This window comes from Hoplias malabaricus, chromosome 11, assembly GCF_029633855.1.
Source record: "Hoplias malabaricus isolate fHopMal1 chromosome 11, fHopMal1.hap1, whole genome shotgun sequence".
Classification (NCBI taxonomy): Eukaryota; Metazoa; Chordata; class Actinopteri; order Characiformes; family Erythrinidae; genus Hoplias; species Hoplias malabaricus.
The window spans coordinates 34371447-34395094 of NC_089810.1; the positions used below are offsets into that span (position 1 = coordinate 34371447).

The 23648-nt window shown below is 40.0% G+C and overlaps 2 protein-coding genes across 3 annotated transcripts; one reads left to right on the forward strand and one right to left on the reverse strand.

Moving 5' to 3' along the window:
* The first annotated feature begins 700 nt into the window (after positions 1–700).
* Positions 701–9017, forward strand: hdc (histidine decarboxylase). The gene is made up of 12 exons (XM_066684707.1): positions 701–728; positions 1380–1552; positions 1747–1860; positions 2075–2197; positions 4035–4208; positions 4366–4509; positions 4704–4770; positions 5020–5182; positions 5368–5455; positions 5632–5730; positions 7190–7291; positions 8200–9017. The coding sequence occupies exons 1-12, from the start codon at positions 701–703 to the stop codon at positions 8830–8832; spliced, it is 1908 nt and encodes a 635-aa protein (XP_066540804.1). The 3' UTR covers positions 8833–9017.
* On the reverse strand, positions 8700–21622 carry LOC136709454 (long-chain fatty acid transport protein 2-like). 2 transcript variants are annotated; one of them, XM_066684705.1, is made up of 11 exons: positions 21536–21620; positions 20786–21415; positions 17791–18000; positions 17181–17339; positions 16461–16585; positions 15810–16004; positions 15244–15334; positions 14428–14626; positions 12701–12798; positions 12439–12569; positions 8738–9371 (listed from the first exon to the last, which is right to left on the reverse strand). In XM_066684705.1, exons 2-11 carry the CDS (start codon positions 21258–21260, stop codon positions 9195–9197), a joined length of 1860 nt encoding a protein of 619 aa, XP_066540802.1. In that variant the 5' UTR covers positions 21261–21415; positions 21536–21620; the 3' UTR covers positions 8738–9194. The 2 variants fall into 2 exon arrangements, with proteins under 2 accessions (XP_066540803.1, XP_066540802.1); XM_066684706.1 differs by lacking the exon at positions 17181–17339 and having other exon boundaries at positions 8700–9371; positions 21536–21622.
* Between the last annotated feature and the right edge of the window lie 2026 nt (positions 21623–23648).

The window sequence follows — 23648 nt, forward strand, 5'->3', positions numbered from 1 at the left end:
AGGGTGTATTCCCGCCTTGCGCCCGATGATTCCAGGTAGGCTCTGGACCCCCCGCGACCCTAAATTGGATAAGCGGTTACAGATAATGGATGGAAATGGATATTGATAAATTATCTAAAATTTAATCAGCATAAATAATTTATTCCATAATGTTGTAATTTTGGTGGGGTTTCCCTCCCGCATGATGTTAGATGAGACCACAAAGGGTGTTATATTATGTTTTGTTTGTTCTTCCAAAGTGTTTGTGCGTCTGTACCTTTTTTGTGTGTGTTTGTGTGTGTGTCTGTGTGAATTACATTTGGTGTGTACCTATGTATGTATTGCCTTAGTGTATCTACCTTTGTACTTTCCTGTTTCAGTTAGTGCATGGGTATACAGTGTGTTTGTGCGCGGGTGGGTTACCTGGTAATTATAATGAAGTGATGTGAACAGGTGAATATTCTCCCGTGTTGTGTGTACACTCAGATGTGTGTTCTGTGTAATGAAACCTGAGAAATTTCTCCCGTGTTTGACAGTGTTCAAGCTCATCTTGCTGCTCAAAGAGCTCTTATCTCTCTCTCAAACACAGTAAACAGCAGTGAGAGAGAGATTGTGTTTTTGTATGAGTGTGTGTGTGCGTGCGTGTGTGTGTATAAAACACTCCTCTGTTAGACATTGGATCATTTCTCCATCCGACCCTCACACACAGAAGAAGAGAATCATGCAGGTGGAGGAATACACACGCAGAGGTAAGGCACACGCACACGTAAGATATAATACAGTAATATATTAGTATTAATTCAGTCTTATTTTCACAGCACATATTAGTGGTACACTCACACTCCCAATTAGAGTTATTCCTTCTAAAATTAAAATAATAATAATTCTATGTTTTTGCTTCATGTATTTCCATTTTTGTGGATTTTACCTTTACTACATCGTGTGAACACATCACCTGTCTTTCATATGTATACATTTAATGAAGAGTGGACTATTAGAAATGCTCCAAAAATACTTGGAATAAAAGTTTTTACTTTCACTTACATGTAAAGTTACTATTATAGGTGATACGTGATTTTGACTGGACACTGACATTGAGATGTAATATATACAATGCGTGATAAGACTTATACTAAGCTTTATTTTACATTAATGACTAATGAATTCTTTGCTTTCTTCCTCTAAAACAAATCCAAATGTAATTTACTGACATATTTTCTATTATATTATTTTATATATATATAATTCATTTAATAGCTTTCACTTTAGTAAAACTGGCTTCTTATTCATACATTTTAAAACAATAATTTACTGATTTTGAATCATGTAACACAACATATATATATATATATATATATATATATATATATATATATATACATTTTTTAATCCTTTTTTAGGTAAAGAGTTGGTGGATTATATCAGTTGTTATCTCACCGAGATCCGCTCCAGACGAGTGGTTCCTGATGTACGTCCTGGGTTTTTGCGTCCGCTGCTGCCCTCCTCTGCTCCACATGATGCAGAACCTTGGGAAAACATTTTGCAGGATGTGGAGAACATCATCATGCCTGGGGTTAGAAGACACACAACAGAACCCATACCTCACTATGGAACAGACATGCATTACAGCACTGAGACACATTCTCTTAGGGTCCACAAGCACACAGAAACTACACATTCACTACAGAATCTACACAGTGTTTACAGAGCACACTTCTTCACACTTAAAATTCTTTCTTTCCGTGTGTGTGTGTATGTTGTGTCTAGGTGGTACACTGGCAGAGTCCTCATATGCATGCATATTTCCCTGCACTGACTTCATGGCCATCTCTGCTCGGAGACATGCTTGCAGACGCTATCAATTGCCTTGGCTTCACCTGGGTAACACACACACCTGTCCACATCAATCACATACCTTTACACATGCTTGCGAATCATAACAAACCTGAACAAACACCCAAGAATCAAAGTTGTGCACAAATCTGCAAACACTAATGCACACTCACACACATAAATCTGTACACACCTACTGTCACTCACACAGACACATACGAGATCTATCCCCCTGTCCCATGTGTTTCTGTTTGTGTTGCAGGCATCCAGTCCTGCCTGTACAGAGCTGGAGATGTGTGTGATGGACTGGTTGTGTAAAGCACTTGGTTTGCCAGATCATTTCTTGCACCATCATCCAGAGAGCCGCGGAGGAGGGATCTTGCAGGTAAACTCAGGTCCACTGGGTGTTATGCTGTGAGGAATTGGTGAACTTCAGCTGTAAATCTGATCATAAACGAGCGCATGTGAACTTCACAGAGCATTTTAATATTCATCTATTTTATCTTTGGTGTATCTCTACAATCAAACTCATTTCTAATACAAGAGCATGTAAATTAGAAAGTAGTCATTGAAAAAGATTTGATTTGCAATTAAAAAGTTGAATATATTAGCTATAGGGACAATAATAAATAATACATTATAATAGAATAATAAAGAAATAGAAATGTACAATAATACAAATAATTTGCACCCCATTTGATTGATATTACCGTAAATAGTGATATTCTGTGTGTGAATGTGTTGATTTAACCCTTTCCAAATCTCTCCTTGGGGCAGTTCAGTATTATTTGAGGTTATCATTCAGTACCTAACTTAACCGGTTAATAAATGTTAAATTTAAGGGTGCTGTTGATTTAATTAATCCATACAGTCATGAGAATGTCTGGAAACAAGCTTTGTTCTTCACATTTGCTCACATCTATTATGTTTTAAAATGTTGGTTTTTGTATTTATTGTAATAATATAGAATGTTACACCAGCACCACACATGGAAAAGACTGAGAATTATTTAAAATATAAAAAAATAAAATAATAAGTGCCTAAGAATTTTGCACAGTACTGTGAACTTAACTTATCCTGAACCTATAAAACTGAACCTGATTTATAAACTGGGTTACACTTAAAATTACAGCCCGCTAATTACTGGTTAAGTACATGGTATGGACCTGTTAAATAAGCCAGAAGATAAATTAAGTATTGAGTAAGTAGTGGGCATGATACTAGAAATATGTTGTTATTACTGGGTGTCTTACAAGCATTTTACCAGTGTGGCATGCCGTAAGTACAGAGTATGTACCAGTTAGGTAATGTGTAAGAAAATGTAAGTACAGAGTAAGTAAAGGGTATGATACTAGAAATATGTGGTTATTACTTGGTATTTCTTACAAACACTTTACAAATAAGGCATGTTACTATATTCTGAATCCAATGTACTTCTAAGCATATTTATAGATTACAAAATTTAAATAAAAGTATGACAGTTTATGCAAGTGTCTATTACTGTTGTTTTTTATAAATAAGGAATGCAGTTTCTATCTTGAATTCGCCGCCGTTCTGAATGTAATTATAGATCCTTTAAAATTATTTACAGGGCACCTACAATAGTGTGACCAGACGTCTTCTTTTACCCGGACATGTCCTCTTTTTTAGACTTTAAAAAAAATGTCCGGGCGGACATTTTGTTTTTCTAGAGCTTACATAGAATTTCGAGAAGCGTTTCATTCACAAACTAGTCCCGCCCTCCCTTACTCGGTTTGGTTCGCTTGAGTGAGAAGGGGGCATGGTGAAGTAGCCTAAAATCTTCTGATTGGACGGTCTGACTGTAGAGCTACCGTTATTGGTCGATAACCTTCTCTGTAAACATTTAATTGGGCAGTCTGCATGTCAGTAGTCGTCTACCCCAACCCCCCCACCTAGAGAGAAGGAAAGAAGGACATGGTCAGCTACTTTCAATACAGCCACTAGCAGAGTTTCATGGGGCTTTGTACTAATTAGGTTCAGGGCATGTGATTTACCACAGTAGTCTATATGTATTGAGGCATTATATGTACATAGCTGACTAATGAGCAAATGATTAAATAAACTGAAGATATCCAGTAAAAACCACATATTTCTTACACATATACTTACTCAGTACTTATTTTATATTATTTTATACTCTAAAGGTGAACTTTATTTAATAATTGCATTTTTTGTTTATTTATATTTTTTATGCATTTCAGAGTACAGTGAGTGAGTGTACGTTGGTGGCCCTGTTGGCCGCTAGAAAAGATAAAATTCTTCAGCTGAAGAACAGAGACCCTACAGAGACTAACTCAGAAAAATTCACTGATTTACATTCAGACACAGACGAGTCTGTCATCAACTCCAGATTAATTGCATATGCTTCAGACCAGGTATACCTCTACAGTTCACAATAATGACTCTGTAATACAGAGTAGAGGCTGAATAATTTTTATGTTTTAAGAGTTTGCTTTCTATATATTCTTAATATTATCATGTTATTTAAAGGTTATTTACTTATACAGATTATTATCCATGTCCTTATTGAAGGCTCACTCCTCTGTGGAGAAAGCTGGCTTGATCACCCTGGTGAAGATCAGGTTTTTAGAGACTGATGAGAAGTTTTCTCTGAGAGGAGAGACTCTGATTAGAGCGATTCAGGAGGACCGAAGGAGAGGTTTGCTGCCTGTTATGGTGAGGTATTTCTCTGTTTGAGTTCAAATAAAGCTGCACTGTGTATCTTTTGAGGGATGTAGAGATCTCTGGTGGAAATGTGCGGAATATACAGCAGGTGTCAGTATAATGATGATTTTGGAAATCAATGACATATTGTCATTATAATTTTGTTTGAAACTCTCAAATGATTGTGTTTGTGTGTGTGTGTGTAGCTGTGTGCTACACTGGGTTCTACAGGTGTGTGTTCTTTTGACCGTCTGGATGAACTGGGACCTATCTGTAAGTATATTCAGTCATTTCTATATTTTAAATGTTCTTTTAAAAGTGTAAATAATTTATAGCATGGGATGTTCCATTTGGTGAAACTGTTAAGTAAGTGTCCTGTCATTAGGTGACTGTCAGGTTGGTCCAAGTGACCGGAAGTACAAGAGAATATAACTGCCCTCTCTGTGCCTCTGGGTGTGTAAATATGCTGTTTTCATATGTGTGTGTGTGTGTGTGTGCGCGTGTGTGTGTGTGTATATGCAGGTTCACGTGAGGGTCTGTGGCTGCATGTGGATGCAGCGTACGCAGGTTCTGCCCTCTTGTGTCCTGAGCTCAGGTACTTCCTCTCTGGAATTGAGTTTGCCAACTCCTTTGTCTTCAATCCCTCAAAGTGGATGATGGTGCACTTTGACTGCACCGCCTTCTGGTAAGAGATGAGAGGGTTAACTATATTTGTCTTTAATGGGCATTAAAAGGTGCAAATGTGTGTTTTTTCCAAATGTAGAGTTAACGCTAGGTTTATAATGTGTATGTAAGGGCTAATAATGTGCTATTAAGGTGTGTATGGGATTAATAATATGTTTATAAATGTTAGAGTATATCTTGTTGCAGGGTGAAAGATAAATTTAAACTCCAGCAGACGTTCAGCGTTGACCCTCTGTATCTCAGACATGACAACTCTGGGGCTACTGATTTTATGGTACACAAACGCATACACATACTAACATACACAACATTGCCGCTTGGGAATCCATAGCAACCACCATGCCAGCAATATAACCTTAAAAAACAAAATTAAACATTTAGAATAATTCCACCATTCATTTAAGAACAATCAAACCATGTTTATCTCTCTCTCCCTCCCTCCCTCTCTAGCACTGGCAGATTCCTCTGAGCCGTCGATTTCGTTCCTTAAAGCTATGGTTTGTAATGCGCTCATTTGGTCTGAAGAACCTACAAGCGCACATCAGACACGTAAGAGTGATTCTACAGACATACAGCAGGGGTCTTCAAATCAAGGCCTTGGATCCAGGTTCCATGTAGAGGTTTTAAAATGGCCGGCTGGTATAGCACTACAGCTGCAAATGCTAAGGGTCGGATGGTCATTGTAAAATCCTGGCCTGGAACCTGGATCAAAGGTCTAGATTTGAAGACCTCTGATATAGAGTGATTTGAAATGTTTCATTAAAATGAATCATTAAAAATGATTCACATGACTAAGTCACTGAAAGTAAATCTGAATGATTAGGAGACATTGCGTGATTCAGTGTCACAGGGAGTGAATCAGGGTTGTTCAGAGTCACTGAGAGTGATTCGGGGTCACAGGGAGTGAATCAGGGTTTTTCAAAGTCACCGAGAGTGATTCAGGGTCACAGGGAGTGAATCAGGTCCATTCAGAGTCACTGAGAGTGATTCAGGGTCACAGAGAGTGAATCAGGGCCATTCAGAGTCACTGAGAGTGATTCGGGGTTACAGGGAGTGAATCAGGGCCATTCAAAGTCACTGAGAGTGATTCGGGGTTACAGGGAGTGAATCAGGGCCATTCAAAGTCACTGAGAGTGATTCAGGGTCACAGGGAGTGAATCAGGGCCATTCAGAGTCACTGAGAGTGATTTGGGGTCACAGGGACTGAATCAGGGCCATTCAGAGTCACTGAGGGTGATTCAGTGTCACAGGGAATGAATCAAGGTCGTTCAGAAATAGTGAGAGTGATTCAGTGTCACAGTGAATGAATCAGGGCCATTCAGAATCACTGAGAGTGATTCAGGGTCACAGGGAGTGAATCAAGGTTGTTCAGAAATAGTGAGAGTGATTCAGGGTCACAGTGAATGAATCAGGGCCATTCAGAATCACTGAGAGTGATTCAGGGTCACAGGGAGTGAATCAAGGTCGTTCAGAAATAGTGAGAGTGATTCAGGGTCACAGTGAATGAATCAGGGCCATTCAGAATCACTGAGAGTGATTCAGGGTCACAGGGAGTGAATCAAGGTCGTTCAGAAATAGTGAGAGTGATTCAGGGTCACAGTGAATGAATCAGGGCCATTCAGAATCACTGAGAGTGATTCAGGGTCACAGGGAGTGAATCAAGGTCGTTCAGAAATAGTGAGAGTGATTCAGGGTCACAGTGAATGAATCAGGGCCATTCAGAATCACTGAGAGTGATTCAGGGTCACAGGGAGTGAATCAAGGTCGTTCAGAAATAGTGAGAGTGATTGTGTCACAGAGTGAATCAATGTCATTCAGTGTCTTTGAGGGTGATTCAGTGTCACAGGGAATGAATCAGGGTTATTTAGTGTCATTGAAGGTGATTCAGGTTCACTCAACATAGTGATTGAGGGTGGTTGAACCTAGGGATTTTCATGTGTTTTCTTTAGGTTCTGCAGAGAAAGCTGCACCTCTGAACTAATGTCTCTATGTCTCTCTCACTCTCTAGGGAGTAGAGATGGCAAAGTTGTTTGAGTCTCTGGTTCGGTCTGACCCTAATTTCCAGATTCCAGCTGAGAGACACCTGGGACTTGTGGTGTTCTGCCTTACTGTAAGACCACACACACACACACACACACACATACACAGAGTCCTGAAATCAAGGGTGGGGGTTGGTTATTTCATACCCTCCTCCAAAAGCTACATAGTGAAGCATCATATTTATTCTGAAGCTGTAATTTTAAGGTAGAAATATTACCTACTGTTCCTTGAATGACCTTAAACCTTAAAGTTTACTGCTGTAACTGAACTTTTTATTACACCCCCCTATTTTAAAGTATTAAAGATTAGCGCAAACAAGTTACAACACACTGCAACAACTGTAAATGTCCTCCTTCATAACTCCAGCCTTTGCCCTCCTTTGTGTTTGGAAAGAGAGCTGTGTGTGTGTGTGTTATTCACTTGTGAATGTTGTGTAATCTGGCTAACGATTGTTAGATTGTTAGCTGGATCTTTTGTCACAGTTCAAAAGATAAAAACCTGCCAATTCCAGATATTTTTTTTACAACAAAGAGAACACAGGTTTGTATCAGAAAGCAAAGTTTGGTACTGAGGAAAAGACATAACCAGGTCAAGGCAAGACACAGAGAGTGGACCATAGTCTGTAAAACAAAGCGGCCCAGAGTGAGGCCCTGTCTGATTTAACCCACAAAAACCTTTCTCAGTTAAGTCCATATAATCCATCACACACAGTGCAGAACACTCAGGGGCCTGTAGATCTTCAGAGAAGATCTTAAGAATTTTTTGGATTTAAAATAAAAATCTATTTCATTTAAGGTTTCCTTGGAAATAAAAGGTTTAAATTTGTGCAGGACTTGGTGCCAGGCTGTGTGATGATTTAGGGGAACTAGCACCATTGCAAAGATCTTCCCTTAATTTTTAGCTGAATTACATTCCTTGGATAAACTGCAGTATAACTTTAACTATAACTTTAACCCAAGTTTCATGTGCATGTTTCAGGGTGGGAACGCGGTGACCCAGGAGCTCTTACGGAGACTAACTCAGTCTGGCTCCATGTTCCTGATCCCGGCAGCAGTGGGCACTAAGCTGATCATCCGTTTCTCAGTTACATCTCAGTTCACTGAGCCACAAGACATTCGGCGAGACTGGGACATCATCCAGAGCACAGCAGCGGAGCTGTTGCGAGCTGGAACTGCTCTGGGCCCCCGGGGGCCGTCCCTCAGCCTGGGTTCTGACGCCGAGCCCTCTGACGACGAGCAGGCTCTGTGGTATGAGCAGGGGACGGAGCCAGCAGCCGGCCAATCAACAGTGAGTGCCATAGCTGCGGAGCCGATGATCGACAAGCACCTGGTGCGGCAGGGCCAACGACGAGCCACTCGATCCATGAGCTGCAGCGCAGAGCTCCCACCCACCAGGCCTGATCTCATCTACAACCCAAGGGAAGGCACACAGCCTGGGACCCTAGAGCAGATTCCTGAAAGCCCTGTGCCCACCAGGGGGCGCAAACGCCTGCTCAAGTTCCACAGCGTGCCTAGTCTTTGGCAGTGTGCCATGCAACAGATATACAGGCCCATACACTGGAGCTCCAGCAGGGGGAGCTACTTCACCTGCTGTACACTAACACAGAAATAAACATAAATAAACACGCACACAAACACACAAATATACACACGAGTTCAAATGTGGGAGCTACTTTACACTTTGCTCAGCAGCTCTTTAATTTCAGCTTTAGAGGCAAAACAACTGGCAATTTTCAAGAGTATAAAAATGATTGCTTTACATATAAAAATAACATTTCTTGTGTTTTTGGAATTATTCAGAAGTGTATCCTATCAGCCCTTTGTTGTTTATTCTCATTTTGTTGTAAATAATCTCTGTACTGATTATATGTAATTAAGTCTCTCTTCTGTTTGGAAAATAAAGCTCTCTCCTTTTAAGGCACTGATTGTGTGTGATTGTACGTTAGTGTTTATATTTGTGCGAGTGTGTTCGTGTTATAATTTGAGTTGTCCATCTTTTATAGAGTTAAAGATGTCATGGGTCATGGGGACATAGGTTTTCTTGGCATCGAGCAGGAAGTACAGTTGGTCGCGAACAGTGTTTGGGTCGAATCCCTCCTCAACCAACATCTTCTTTGTGTGTTTAAAAGTGCTGGTGGTGTTCAGCGCCTCCTGAAAGAAAACATGAGAATTGTTTCTCCATCATTATTCAATAAAATTAACCATTAATTCATTCAATCATTGTCAGTAACCGCCTATCCAGTTCCAGACTGGGTGCAAGGCGAGAAAACACCCTGGCGGTGGCACCAGTCCTTTGCAGGGCGACACATACTGATGCATTCACTCACACCTACAGACACTTTTGAGTAACCAATACACCTACAAACGTGTGTTTTTGGACAGTGGGAGAAATCTGGAACATCTGGAGGAAACCCACAAGGACATGGGGACCACACACCAAACACCTCACAGACAGGGGGCTCAAACCCACAAGGACATGGGGACCACACACCAAACACCTCACAGACAGAAGCCTCAAACCCACAAGGACATGGGGACCACACACCAAACACCTCACAGACAGGGGGCTCAAACCCACAAGGACATGGGGACCACACACCAAACACCTCACAGACAGGGGGCTCAAACCCACAACCACAGGATTCTGGAGCTGTACAATGAGCCAAATTAGTCTAAATTAATCTATTCTTACTAACTAGAACCAGTTTTTGACAAAGCCAGATCAAGCTTTCTCAAACATGCCCTGAGAAGTGCAAGAACAGGAACAACCACATAAAAAATTAAACATTAAGGCACTGGTGTGCGTAACAGGTGCAAGAAAAGGTACCAGCACATTAGAAGTTAATTTGAGTGTTGTAATCACCCTAGACCATCAAGGGAACCAAATTTTTCATGACACATGAACATCAAAATGCTGCGAAGCCCAAATTAAGACCAGAGCCCCATTTTCAATCACTGAACAGAAAAGAAATACAAAAGCCATTCAAACCCTGTAACGTCTGCAACAAAAGAGCCCCAGCTCGTGTGATACTAGGATTCACCTGAATCTTGAAAGCTTAATTGCATTGCGAAGCCTTCAGAAGTGATTTAACTTTATCAAAAGTAAACTGAGAAGCCAAGGTCCAAACAACAACTACTGTGAAGACGTTTTCATAAAAACTTGGATTGTAACCCATCATACGAAGGAAACACACCAACTACTTTTGGTAGTTGGTTGTGAAAACTCAATGACAGCCTGCACTTTGGCCTGCAGAGGACGCGTTTGGCCCTGACCTGCAACAGTTCCGAGATAAGATGCACTTGCTTTTGCAAACTCACTATTCACTATTGATGATAAGGCATTAGGCAAATGGTTAAATGAATAATGAATGTTCCATGTATCATTGAATAATACAACATCATCTAAAACACAGACAACCGTCCAAACCGGCAACAACCCCGTCCATCGACAGTTGAAACATTGCAGGTGCATTAAATAACCCATAAATTTATAAGAATAAAGTCCTCACGACGTAATAAGAGCAGATATATCGTGCATATTCATATAAAATAAGACTGCAAACAGCAATTTAGCAAATCAAACTTGCAAACAAAAAAAATCTGGCTTTGTGACGGCATTTACTTTGTACTTTAATTACAAAATCTGAAACTACCAGCAAGCAACTGATCACACAGTTCTCTCTGTTTTGTTTACGCAAAGAAGCCCTACATCTTTTAAAGTGGAATGGTGTGTTTGAGGGAAAAACTATTGTTGTTTGTACGTGTCTTAGTTTTAATTTGTTTGTAAGTTTTTAATCACTGTTTTGTGCTAGTTTTGTAGCACTTTCGGTAACACATCTCCTAAATTTGGAGACGTTTCCACTTTAAGTCATTCAAATATCACCTACCTATGAAGCAGGAATAGTTTCAAGCTCGTAAACAGACTAAAGAGCTAGCAAATGTTGATCTTCTGAATTTTATAAAAAAGGGTTTCCAGGTGTGAACGTCACTTTTAAGGAGATGACCAGCAGGAAAAAGACGGCTAGTTTAGACCATCTGACGATAAATACTGAACTTCTAATTCTTACATTTTCCACTTCTCTCCAGAGACCAGGTAAAAGCACTGTTTAATGGGCACAGCATCAACTGCATCAGTATCATTTTATATTAAATGTGTTTGCAAAGGTGTATGAGAAAATAAAGAGGTCTATTCTCTGATTAATTTGACTGATTCAGTTCTTCTATCAGAAAGGAGATATATCAAAGTCAAACGGGTGTTACTTTCATGATTCAGAAAAATTTAAACAACCACAGAACACAGCTACATCAGGCTCCTTTATCTCATTTGAGTCCAAAGGGCACAGCAGAGTAGACATTTCAGACCAGACAGAACCATCAGTTAAGTGCATGGGACTGAGCGAGGGTGGGTTGGTTTCCCGTTCACAATAAGGCCATAAAAGCTTAATAGACAAAGTTAAGTGTTATGCTTTTTCCCTGTTTGGCAAATAATTCACTTACTCAGCCTTACACTGAGAAACATCATAAGGGGCAATAGAACCATGACCTGATCTCCTGGACTAAAAGAACGTTTTCAGTATGAAGATCAAACACCCGTTATATCCCTCACAATGAAGGCTGCATGTTTGCCCTTGCCATTTTACCAACTTCATAAAGTTGCCACCTGAATTAATTTATATATTCTTACCCTGACTTCGAGCATGATCGAGTAACTGAGTAACTGAGGCAGAACATCTGAGAAACACCTGGATATACATTTTGAACCTTGGTCAGTCTGAATAACTTTTGGAAGACCCAAAACTGAAATTGATCAAATTAATATGAACCGCCTGATGTTTAAATCTGTTTACATCACTACAATTAAACAAGTCTTTTCCATTAACTTCAGCATTTTAAAAACATGAATCAAACTACACAGGTCTTAATAAAGATAAAAGTTTCTAGTTACACTTAAAGTATTAATGTTTCTGTGTATTCCGAAGCATCTTGTTATGTAACTTCACAGGCCCCTGGTAGATCAACGGTAATTCTTTTCACTAAAGGGTCACATGCTGTGAAATAATGGAAGGATTGCATCAAGTGTGCATAGGGGGAGCTCGTGAGCACCCTTTATTTAAGTCAATAATAGAACTGGGACACACTAAAGCCTTGCACACCTAGGTGGGCACATGCAAACGAGGGGTGGGAGTTTCTTCACTTTGGATTCAGTGGGTGGGGTTACCTGTATCCTGATGAAGCGTGGTCGGGCGTAGCTTGGCAGGAGATTCTCCATCAGCTCAAACACTGCAGCGCCATCAAAATTCTGCCCCTCCATCAGCTTCAATGCAGCCATCCCAGTCCTGCCTTCGTGACCTGAAACACACACACCCAGTCATTAATATTATGACCACCTACTGCCTATTCTCTCAGCTCCACTGACCATACAGGAGCACTTTGAAGTTCAACAATTGCAGACTGCTTAGATTTAGAAATAGATTCAGAACCTGGGACTTTAACTCCGTAGACGTTTGCCTCCTCAATTAAATCCATAGAGATCAAAACATCAGAAACTTCAGAGGTAGCAACATTCTCCCCCTTCCACCTGAAAAACACAAACAGGAGACTAATGTGAAGAATCAGAAAACACCTGACACACAGGTCTAAAGGCTGTCAACACAACGAATGCTGGTCTTAATCATCACACACACATCTCACAAAAGTCCACATAGTTTGACTAGTTAGGACTAGAGTTAGCATGCATTTTGCTAAATTAGCCTCATAATTCCAGCATTAAATAAAAAAAGGCAATCCAGACACAAATTTCAAACTGAAATTAAGCATCATGTTAAGACTCTGTAAGTTTTGTTTCTATATACTATGTTTTTGCTTAATTGTATTCCCAATCATTAGTTGTTGCCAGTTCCACCATATTAGGAAGTAGTGATGTCACGATCAAGTTGTTTTGCCCCTGATCCTGATCTGAGTCTTTTAATAATACCGATAATAAGTCCCGATCCAACTCCTACTAGATAATACTAATACTAATAAACAGTGCTCACAAAAGAGCGGAACAAGAGAGGAACAAGTTCCCAGCGACATTAGAAAAAATATCCCAGCTTAAACACTGAAGCATATTTACAGCACAAGACTCGTCACTGAACTACGACGGTCAAAAATACAAAAACAAAATGATTGTTCGTTAATCGTAATCGTGGTAAAATGTACAATGTTGATTCGCGCTCATATCGCCCAGCGCTACTGCATCCTGTCACAAATTGCACCCTCTATGGAAGCCTGTTTCTGCCACTTAAATTAATAATTAAAATAGACACCAATTTTTTTTCATTAATATGTAAGTTGCTATCTCAGTATTTGGGCATACTAAGTTAATCATATGACTTTGTATCTCAACTAAACTTACGTATTAACGATGCCTGTTTAAAGGACTGTTTTATGTGGCAGAAATGGGCTTCCATAGTTTACAACCCCTCTATTTTATATGTGATGTAAAACACACAGTATGGCAGCATATATAAATATTTAAAGCAGTTTTCATGTAAAACAAAGTATAGCAGTGTCTCCGCTAGTCCTTTATGAAACATCATGTTCTACAGAAGGCTTTTAATTTAAAACTGCAAATACAGGTATCTGTGAAAAGTTTTACAAAGCAAGCAATATATCTTAGCAAATACATACATTTTAAAAACACTGTGTTCTAGGGTCATTCACAGCACATGTTCTATCTCTCCTGTGTAGAGCTGTCTTTTAAATCAACATGTTTTGTCATCAAAAGATTAGTTCTCTGCACTTCTAGGTTCAGACACACACACACACACACACACACTGTACTCTCAGCAACTCCAGTTAGGCAACATAATTGTACTTTGTTCTATTATAATTGTAGATTTGACATTGTGTCGAATTCATACACCCCATTTCATCTACAGTACTTATATTATGTTCTTTTATTTTACAAAGTTCCATAATAAAATCATTCTGGAGAAGAGGACGTAATGTGCCTTTAGGGAACGCTATTGTATCTTTAAAGGTAAATTTACACTGTATGTACCTTCAGTGACCAATAATTTACCTGCACCATACCTTTTTATTGAGAGTGTAGGGCTACAGCTTGGGGATGGAACTGGTGCCCTCCTGATTATAAATACAATGTTTTGACCCTTGCAACGCTCAAGCTGTAAATATATATATATTTTATTTAGCGAATAAAAACCTGAAGGTGTCTCCAATCCGATCCTGGAAGTAAACAAAGCCATGTTCGTCGATCTTCATCAGATCTCCACTGTTATAATAAATATCTCCCTTTACAAACACGTTCCTCAGCTTCTTCTTCTCTGTCTGCTCCGGGCTGTTAGCATAGCCCCTAAACGGTGTCTGTTTGGTGATTTTAGACACCATGAGACCCGTCTCTCCTACACAAACACAAGAAACAGATATACTTATAAACACACATTTACACAAAGATTTACTCATACACACACATATAAACAAACTTAGATTAAAACAAACAAACAAACAAACAAACAAACAAACATGCACACACTAATGATTTATTGTTTTTCAGTAGTGGGCTAGTGTGAATTAATGGAGGTCAATAACTCCAGAGAACACAGTTCCACTGCTCCACAGATAAATACAGAGGGCCTTTATAACCCTCTAGTCCACTCTTGGCATTGGGCTTGGTGACCTTAAAAAAGCCCACATTTGTGATATGTCACAAGGTTAGTACAAACAGCCGCTGCTTTATTTGCACAAACTGAAAAGAAATTTGAACAGACTTTTTACTACAAAAGGCAGTAAATATGTAAAAGGTAAAATGTCTCTTTCCATATGGTACAAATCAGAAGAGATGAATGTTTAGCAGTTTTTAGTGCTAAAATGTGTCAAAACATCAACAGTTACCTAATAGCAAACAAAAATTACGCACTGCAAAAGAGGACGAGCAGGGCCAAAGGTGAAACCATATATATATATAAATAACTAAGCGGTTGCTTAAACAGGAGGTGATTACTATAAAAGTTTTTTTTACCTGTGGGAACCTCCACGCAGAAACCTCTGGAGTCTCGGACTGGCTCCTCATTCTCAGTGTTGTATTTAATTAGAGCAAAGGGCATGGCTAGCTGAATATAAACATACACAATTGAATCAAATTAGTCTACTATTTCATTCATTATCTGTAACCGCTTATCCAGTTCAGGGTCGCGGTGGGTCCAGAGCCTACCTGGAATCATTGGGCGCAAGGTGGGAATACACCCTGGAGGGGGCGCCAGTCCTTCACAGGGCAACACTCACTCACACACTCAGACACTTTTGAGTCACCAATCCACCTACCGTGTGTTTTTGGACTGTGGGAGGAAACCAGAGCACCCGGAGGAAACCCACGCAGACACAGGGAGAACACACCAACTCCTCACAGACAGTCACCTGGAGCAGGACTCGAACCCACAACCTCCAGGTCCCTGGAGCTGTGTGACTGCGACACTACCTGCTGCGCCACCCTGCCGCCCTCTAGTATTTCAGGCATTCTAAATTACTTTTAAATTATGTGCATTAAACCTTCAATAAGTGCAGAGGGTGCTATAGTCTTCTTCAAACCTTTAACAAAGCATTCACTCGTCCAGTGGCACCGATTTTTCCAGCGTAGTTGACAAAGCCAACATTTCCCTCTGTGGCACCGTAGCATTCACAGATGCACAGGTCTCCGAACCGTCGCAGAAACTCCTCCCACGTGTCGCCCCGGATACCGTTCCCAATGGCCATCCGCACTTTATGAACTCGATCATTCTCTGACTGAAACAAAAACACAACAATTGACAGAGAACTAGTGAGAGATCACCACGCTTCTATATAAAGGGTCACACACTAAGCACACCCTCTTCTGGAGAAAAAGACTGTAAGTGTATGACCAGTTCATATTATTTACAATATAAGAATTGAGCTGTATTCTGTCGTTACAGTGGAGAAGCTTTTTGGGTGTTCAGCTTTAGATGACTGTTGGAAATGACTACATTTTAATGATTCATCTGAACCACGAGGACACCTTAACTGTATTAAAATGTCAAATGCATGTTTTTATGTATGAGTTTTTAGAACTTTTATTCCATATACACAAAATAGTGACTGTAAACATGCAATGCATGAATGAGGTTTTGTTTTTTTGCTTATTTTCTTTTCTCACTGTAGCATTGTTTTCTCATTTTCTGATGTGTGTGCTTGTTAAAGTCTGTGTATTTTTGTGTGTGTTACCTTGGGTGTGTTACAGAGATAGCGCATGATTTCTCCTATGTACTGGATCACTGTCACATTGTGTTTCCTGCAGTCATTCCAGAATTGAGACGCTGAGAACTTCCTCCTCAGAACCACTGTGATTCCTGCACAAACACCCACCCAAACACACACACACACACCTTCAGACTGAAATCTGACTTGAGTTCACCTTCAGAACTCAGACTTGAGTTCACCTTCAGACTGAAATCAGAGCAAAATTAACAACACTCTGCATTTCCAAAACACTTAAACAGCCCATTTTATGCTACAGTCCACACTACAATAACACACAGATATTAAAGGATTAATGACCATTCAAAGCAAACTGTCAGTGAGGGTATTTGAGTTTGTTCATTAAATACTGAATTAACAATAAACACTGACTGCTGATATATATTTTTGCTGTCTGAAGAAAAACATGTAATTCCAAAATAGTAACTTTACAGGTGAAGGAAAAAACTTTTTTATTTTCAATGGAAGTCAATGTAAAAAGCTTTTATTCCAAATAATTTTTAAGAATTTCTATTTGTCCATTCATCATGACATTTTCACACAAAGTGAAGGCTACTGCTGTGTTCAAATGGTGTAATAAAATAAGAACAAATATAGATACATATTTTTCTTGGACAGTGATGTTATGCCTATACTGCCCCAGTGGAGGCTAGCTTAGCGTTGTTTAGTGTATTTCTAAATAACCACCTCGCTCTATTGCCCCGGTGAGCCCCATGAGGAAGCCTGAGCTGTGGTAGAGGGGCAGGCAGATGTAGATTATGTCATCAGAGGTCACTCCACACATGCTCTGAAAGAAAGTGGCCAACCACATTCGCTCCTGACTTATCACCGCCGCCTTTGGAAGACCTAAATATATTTACACACACACACACACACACTATAATATATATATATATATATATATATATATATATATATATATATATATATATATATATATATATATATATATTAGAACATTTATGTGGCAAAATTCAATTCAAATTCATATTTATTTTAATATGTTTAAACTGTTAGTTTTCAAATGTTTTCATATGTCAATCACAGATCCAATGATCCAAATATAGTTCTGTGGCAGGGGAGCACCCTCTAGACACATCTTTCATCTCACCTGTGGTTCCTGCTCTATAACTGTATCTCACCTGTGGTTCCTGCTCTATAACTGTATCTCACCTGTGGTTCCTGCTCTATAACTGTATCTCACCTGTGGTTCCTGCTCTATAACTGTATCTAACCTGTGGTTCCTGCTCTATAACTGTATCTCACTTGGAGTTCCTGCTCTATAACTGTATCTCACCTGTGGTTCCAGATGTGTAGATGTACAGGGCAGGACTCTTTATGGTCACATTGGAGCGCAGAGAGATTGGAGGTGGTTTGTCACTCGCTGCTTTAATTTTTTCATTAAAACCAATTATTCCATCCACATCACAGCGATCCGCCAACAACAAAACCATCACCTTTTGCTCTTTTAGCACTGGCAGCACCTCCTCCACCGCATCTCGCAAATCTGAACAGAAAACATGGCTCAGCATCATCACAAGAACATGATTCAGTATCACTATTGAGAACTCGAGAACCTAGTGTAGCACAACTATGGATATGGGGGTGATGTAACTATTAAGATGAGTATAGCACAACTATAGAAACGGATGTAAGAGAAGTATGGAAACCAAACAAATGGGTGTAGTAAAACTGATAAATATCAGGGGTGTAGTAGTAACTTCATTTGCGCTTCTGTTTCATTAGCATATTCTGAAATTTAGGAAGGTCTTTTTAATAATTTACTAGCATAAAATTAACTGAGTGTGATCAGAACTTGAAGTCATTATCCTCCTGTTTAGTGGCATTAAATCACAAGATAATCACATTGTTGTTTAAGTTAATATTTTAGCAAATCAATTTTTAACTAAATATTTAACTCTCTGTAATCACTTACAATTCAGCCTTTGGATTCATTACAGTTGACATCTTTAAAGTACAATGTTCCTAACCTGCAGAGTAAACATTAACAGCTCTAAACCTTTACAATCCAATGAGGCAGGGCATCACAGATCACAGGCTTTACAGTGTTTCCATTCTCATGTTTATCTCTATTATCAGTCTGAATTTTGAAAAGAACAGAAACAGAAGTCACCTGCAAACGCACTTTATTGAAACCATTCAAATTTAATTCCACTGTTGTTCAAAATTAACTTAGAGCTTAATTCAAGTGAATGCATTAATTTGAAACCATAATAAAATACTGCCAACTAGGACTGGAAATGTAAAGTAAAGGAAAATTTCCTGATGCATCTAACACAGTCTCACATAAAAATATGGGCACACAGTCAAAACAATTTTCTTTCACTGATCAGCTGAAAAATTCTGTGAAAAAATTGAAACACAAATAAACTTATGATTTAAAAAATCCACAATAGTGCACACATGAAAATTTTTGGTTAATGTTATAACGAATATTTATTTATAAATAAATAGGCACAATACATTCATTATCTGTAACCCTTATCCAGTTCAGGGTCGCGGTGTGTCCAGAGCCTACCTGGAATCATTGGGCACAAGGCAGGAATACACCCTGGAGGGGGCGCCAGTCCTTCACAGGGCAACACAGACACACACATTCACTCACACCTAAGAACACTTTTGAGTCTCCAATCTACCTACCAACGTGTGTCTTTTGACTGTGGGAGGTCACCTGGAGGAAACCCAGGGAGAACACACCAACTCCTCACAGACAGTCACCCGGAGCGGGAATCGAACCCACAACCTCCAGGCTCCTGGAGCTGTGTGACTGTGACACTGCTGCGCCACCATGCCGCCCCATATGCACAATATTTATTTATAAAATGTATCTTATTAAAAATGAGTAAATAGTAAAGTGCCAAAGATTTTGCACAACTGACCTACTTTTGAGCATACATGCTTTTCCCAATAAAACAGTGTTTGTTTGAGAGAGAGACAGAGAGAAAGAGAGAGAGAGACAGAAAGAGAGAGAGTTTGTTCCAGATCTTTTGTGATCAGAACTTGAGGTCATTATCCTCCTGTTTAGTCTCATTAAATCATAGGATTATCACGTCGTTGTTTAAGTTATTATTTCAGTGAATCACCCACAAAATAACCCCACACAAAATTATATGTTAGGGTGTTGTAAAAACAACCTTCTAAAAACTCATCACCATATTTTAACATGCTGGCAACCAGCAAAAATACTATAACAACCAGTTAGCAACACCCTAACACAACCCAGTTAGTGTGAGGAGTTTGGTGTGTTCTCCCTGTGTCCGCATGGGTTTCCTCCGGGTGACTGTGAGGAGTGTGGTGTGTTCTCCCTGTGTCTGCGTGGGTTTCCTCCGAGTGACTGTCTGTGAGGAGTGTGGTGTGTTCTCCCTGTGTCTGCATGGGTGTCCTCCGGGTGACTGTCTGTGAGGAGTGTGGTGTGTTCTCCCTGTGTCTGCATGGGTGTCCTCCGGGTGCTCTGGTTTCCTCCCACAGTCCAAAAACACACGTTGGTAGGTGGATTGGCGACTCCAAAGTGTCCGTAGGTGTGAGTGTGTGAGTGAATATATGACTGTGTGTGTTGCCCTGTGAAGGACTGGCGCCCCTTCCAGGGTGTATTCCTGCCTTGTGCCCAATGATTCCAGGTAGGCTCTGTACCCACCGCGACCCTGAATTGGATAAGTGGTTACAGATAATGAATGAATGAATGAATGTTCTGTTTTAGATATGAAGCATCTCATGAAATGGGCTTGTAATATAATAAAAAACTAACTCAAACTAATTCACTCATGCAGAGTTCCCCTAAAATTCTCCCCAATGGAGCTAGTGGTGTCGCATATCAGTTTGGGGTGCAGTTAAATTTCACAGGTGTGTATTTATCTGACTAAGTGTTTGTTTAACTGCATCCTAATATTACAGAATAACCGGTTATGTACTCTTGGATTTAAATAGACAGTCTTAAGCAAAGGTGTTTATTATCTTGGTGAAAGTAAGGAGCATATCTTATACTGAGAATAAACGTGTATACATTTTAATACACAACCACTTTAATTGATCTAGTTCAGTACACGGACAAGGGACTGTGTAGCAAGATGTGTTCTCTGAGCTTCCTAACTTCCCTCAGAAAATCAGCAGAAGTCCTCCGTGAATAACGTTTTCAAGTCAAACGGTGTAAACAGGAACCTCTGCGTAAACCTCAGTGTTTCTTTAAGAGAAACCCTACAGACAAGGTTTAACTGTGCACCGAGGTCAGGGTAATGAGTGTGGAGTAACACGAACAGACAGTAAAGGGTGTGTACCTTCTCCCGCGATGAGGACACTGGCCCCGCAGCAGTTGAAGCAGTGCAGCAGAGATTTGGACCGAATGTTGTGGTTAAGGAGAGACACGGTTAAGCCCAGCTTACTTAACCCGAGCCAGAACCACACGAAACTTGGCTCGTTCCCCAGTAACAGAGCCACAGTGTCGCCCTCTTTAACAGAGCAGAACGCCCGAACGGCGTTACTCACTTTATTACTGAGTCTGTCCACCTCAGCGTAGGAGTAACTCTCCCCCTCAAATATCAGGAACTTCTTCTCCGGGTTCCGTTTCACCGTGTCTAGAAAACAGTCCAGAATCGTGTAGCACGGATCCGAGGAACGGTACCGCCTTAGTCGCAACGCCACCTTAACCATTTGCAGCACGTAGCGCATATCGTCCCAGAAGTACGGGAAACAGAGACGGAGCAGCACCGGCAGGAGGACAAGCCCCACCAGCAGAGTAAGGAACACAGACATCCCACGTTACAACTTGGTTCTCCTCCGCTCAGAGACTCTTCGCCGGTGTATGAACTCTATTTGCACCAGTAACAACGTCAACACGCTCCGAGGAATTCCACAGCCAAACAGAAGCCGAGGCGGTAACCAACAACCAATCAACGAGAGGAACGTTCCTGGGGAAGAAGCAGCCAATACAAAGTTGATTTGAAGGGACCCTAAATCTGCCACAGGCCTCCAACATGTATCAAAGCTATGGAGTCAAAAAGATTTTGAGTTTGTAAAACAATACTCACAAATGTAACTGCGTTTGAGCAACTACACACACGTAAAACGAACAGGTTGACCCTCTTTGACTCCATACAAAGCTGGTGTTTCTTCTCCTTCATGTGTAACTTGAGGGTTAAATTATTCATGAGTTCCTGGCAAGGCTGGAGCAGACATGACCTGTTGGGAACATTATGAACTCAGTTGTGCTTATTTCATTCGGATCTCTTGTCCACTGTAAGAAACAGAATAGACGATTAAATCTCTTGTCTTACTTACTTTATATTTACTTAGCCCATTAAAAGCCAAACATATCAAATATCATACATGGTCTTTGGAGGTGGCTCTTTCATCATCTAATGAAAAGAAAGACCGAAACAAACTTCCATTCTTTGGGGCAGTGTTCTGAGTTCTCTACTGAACTCTGAATGAAGCGGAAGTATTTCCATGCATGTACCAAACCGTTACAAAATCGTTGCTATCATCATGAAAACACAGGAGAAAATCTCAAGACTACTTTATTGCTAAAAATGAAGCAATTCCAGGTGTGATTTGTATGGTGTTACTTCTACTAAAACTAAGCATTTTTGTTCCATTTCAGATATACTGTACTGTACCTGTCAAATGCTAATTCATTATAATAAATATTCAGAAGATTCTGTCTGTTCTTTACAGCAGCTAAACACATTTAGACAATTTTACCATGTATTTTTATTAAACAAAAATGCATTTTTAGTTTTCCAAAAGCCTTTATGTGCAAAATTTGTTGGTTTAGTTGTCGACATAGATTTTGTGAGACAGATTCGGAGGAAGATGATGATACAGATGAGTCTGTTGGTCTGGGAGGACTGTTGAATGACTTCAGACCTCAAGCCAAGTTTCAGACAGCAACAGAAACAACTAGTTCCTCTAAATATGGAAACATGGTTGTGCCGATCAACACAAAGGGGCCTATGTGGTCTTGGTGTTTTTATTACCACCAGTATATGAAATGTAAAGAGGTCAGAACGAAGAACAGAGTACTAACAGGTCAAGGACCTCTGGAGCAGTGTTTCTCATTGGCTCAGTGTTACGTTTTCCTGATATGTTCTGAAGAACAGAGACAATAATTTTATATTCTATATTTTTTCTGCATTTTATATATATATAAAATGCAGTGAAATACATGAAAGACCATCCATCCATCCATCCATTATCTGTAACCGCTTGTCCAATTTAGGGTCGCGGGGGGTCCAGAGCCTACCTGGAATCATTGGGCGCAAGGCGGGAATACACCCTGGAGGGGACGCCAGTCCTTCACAGGGCAACACAGACACACACACATGCACTCACACACTCACACCTATGGACACTTTCGAGTCGCCAATCCACCTGCAACGTGTGTTTTTGGACTGTGGGAGGAAACCGGAGCACCCGGAGGAAACCCATGCGGACACGGGGAGAACACACCAACTCCTCACAGACAGTCACCCGGAGCGGGAATCGAACCCACAACCTCCAGGCCCCTGGAGCTGTGTGACTGCGACACTACCTGCTGCGCCACCGTGCCGCCCCATGAAAGACCAATTAAAGAAAAAAAATATATTGGTAAATGCCTAAACATGATGCATTCAAAATTGATATGATTCAAAATTTTCTAAATGAACTAGGAGGAGCTTCAGTTAAAGGGCCACATAATGTACGATTTTCAAAACAATCAGGTTTATTGTATTATTATTTAATGTGTTAGACTTTAGAAGGGTTAGATACACAACACCTTAAACTCTCATTTGTGGCTATACCTCACTTTTAAAACAGGTGCTGGACATAAAATTAGAATATCAGTAAAAAATTGATTTATTTCAGTAATTCCATTCAAAAAGTGATACTTGTATATTATACTCATTCATTACACACAGACGGATATGTTTCAAGTGTTTATTTCTTTTAATTTAATGATTATAACTGACAATTAATAAAAAGCCTAAATTCAGTATCTCAGAAAATTAGAATATTGTGTAAAGGTTCAATATTGAAGACACCTGGTGCCACACTCTAATCAGCTAATTTACTCAAAAATGGTCTCTCAGTCTAGTTCTGTAGGATACAAAATCATGGGGAAGATTGTGGACTTGACGGTAGTCCTGGGCTAAAGACAAAAAG

Excerpts from the sequence above, each read along its gene's own strand:
- LOC136709454 (XM_066684705.1), bottom strand. The coding sequence starts at position 21,260 with ATGTCTGTGTTCCTTACTCTGCTGGTGGGGCTTGTCCTCCTGCCGGTG. Across the intron at positions 16,005-16,460 it reads ATCTCTGTAACACACCCAAG|TCAGAGAATGATCGAGTTCA; the intron begins GTAACACACACA and ends TTTTTGTTTCAG. Across the intron at positions 15,335-15,809 it reads GAGTGAATGCTTTGTTAAAG|CTAGCCATGCCCTTTGCTCT; the intron begins GTTTGAAGAAGA and ends GTTTATATTCAG.
- hdc (XM_066684707.1), top strand. The coding sequence starts at position 701 with ATGCAGGTGGAGGAATACACACGCAGAG. Across the intron at positions 729-1,379 it reads GGAGGAATACACACGCAGAG|GTAAAGAGTTGGTGGATTAT; the intron begins GTAAGGCACACG and ends ATCCTTTTTTAG. Across the intron at positions 7,292-8,199 it reads TTGTGGTGTTCTGCCTTACT|GGTGGGAACGCGGTGACCCA; the intron begins GTAAGACCACAC and ends TGCATGTTTCAG.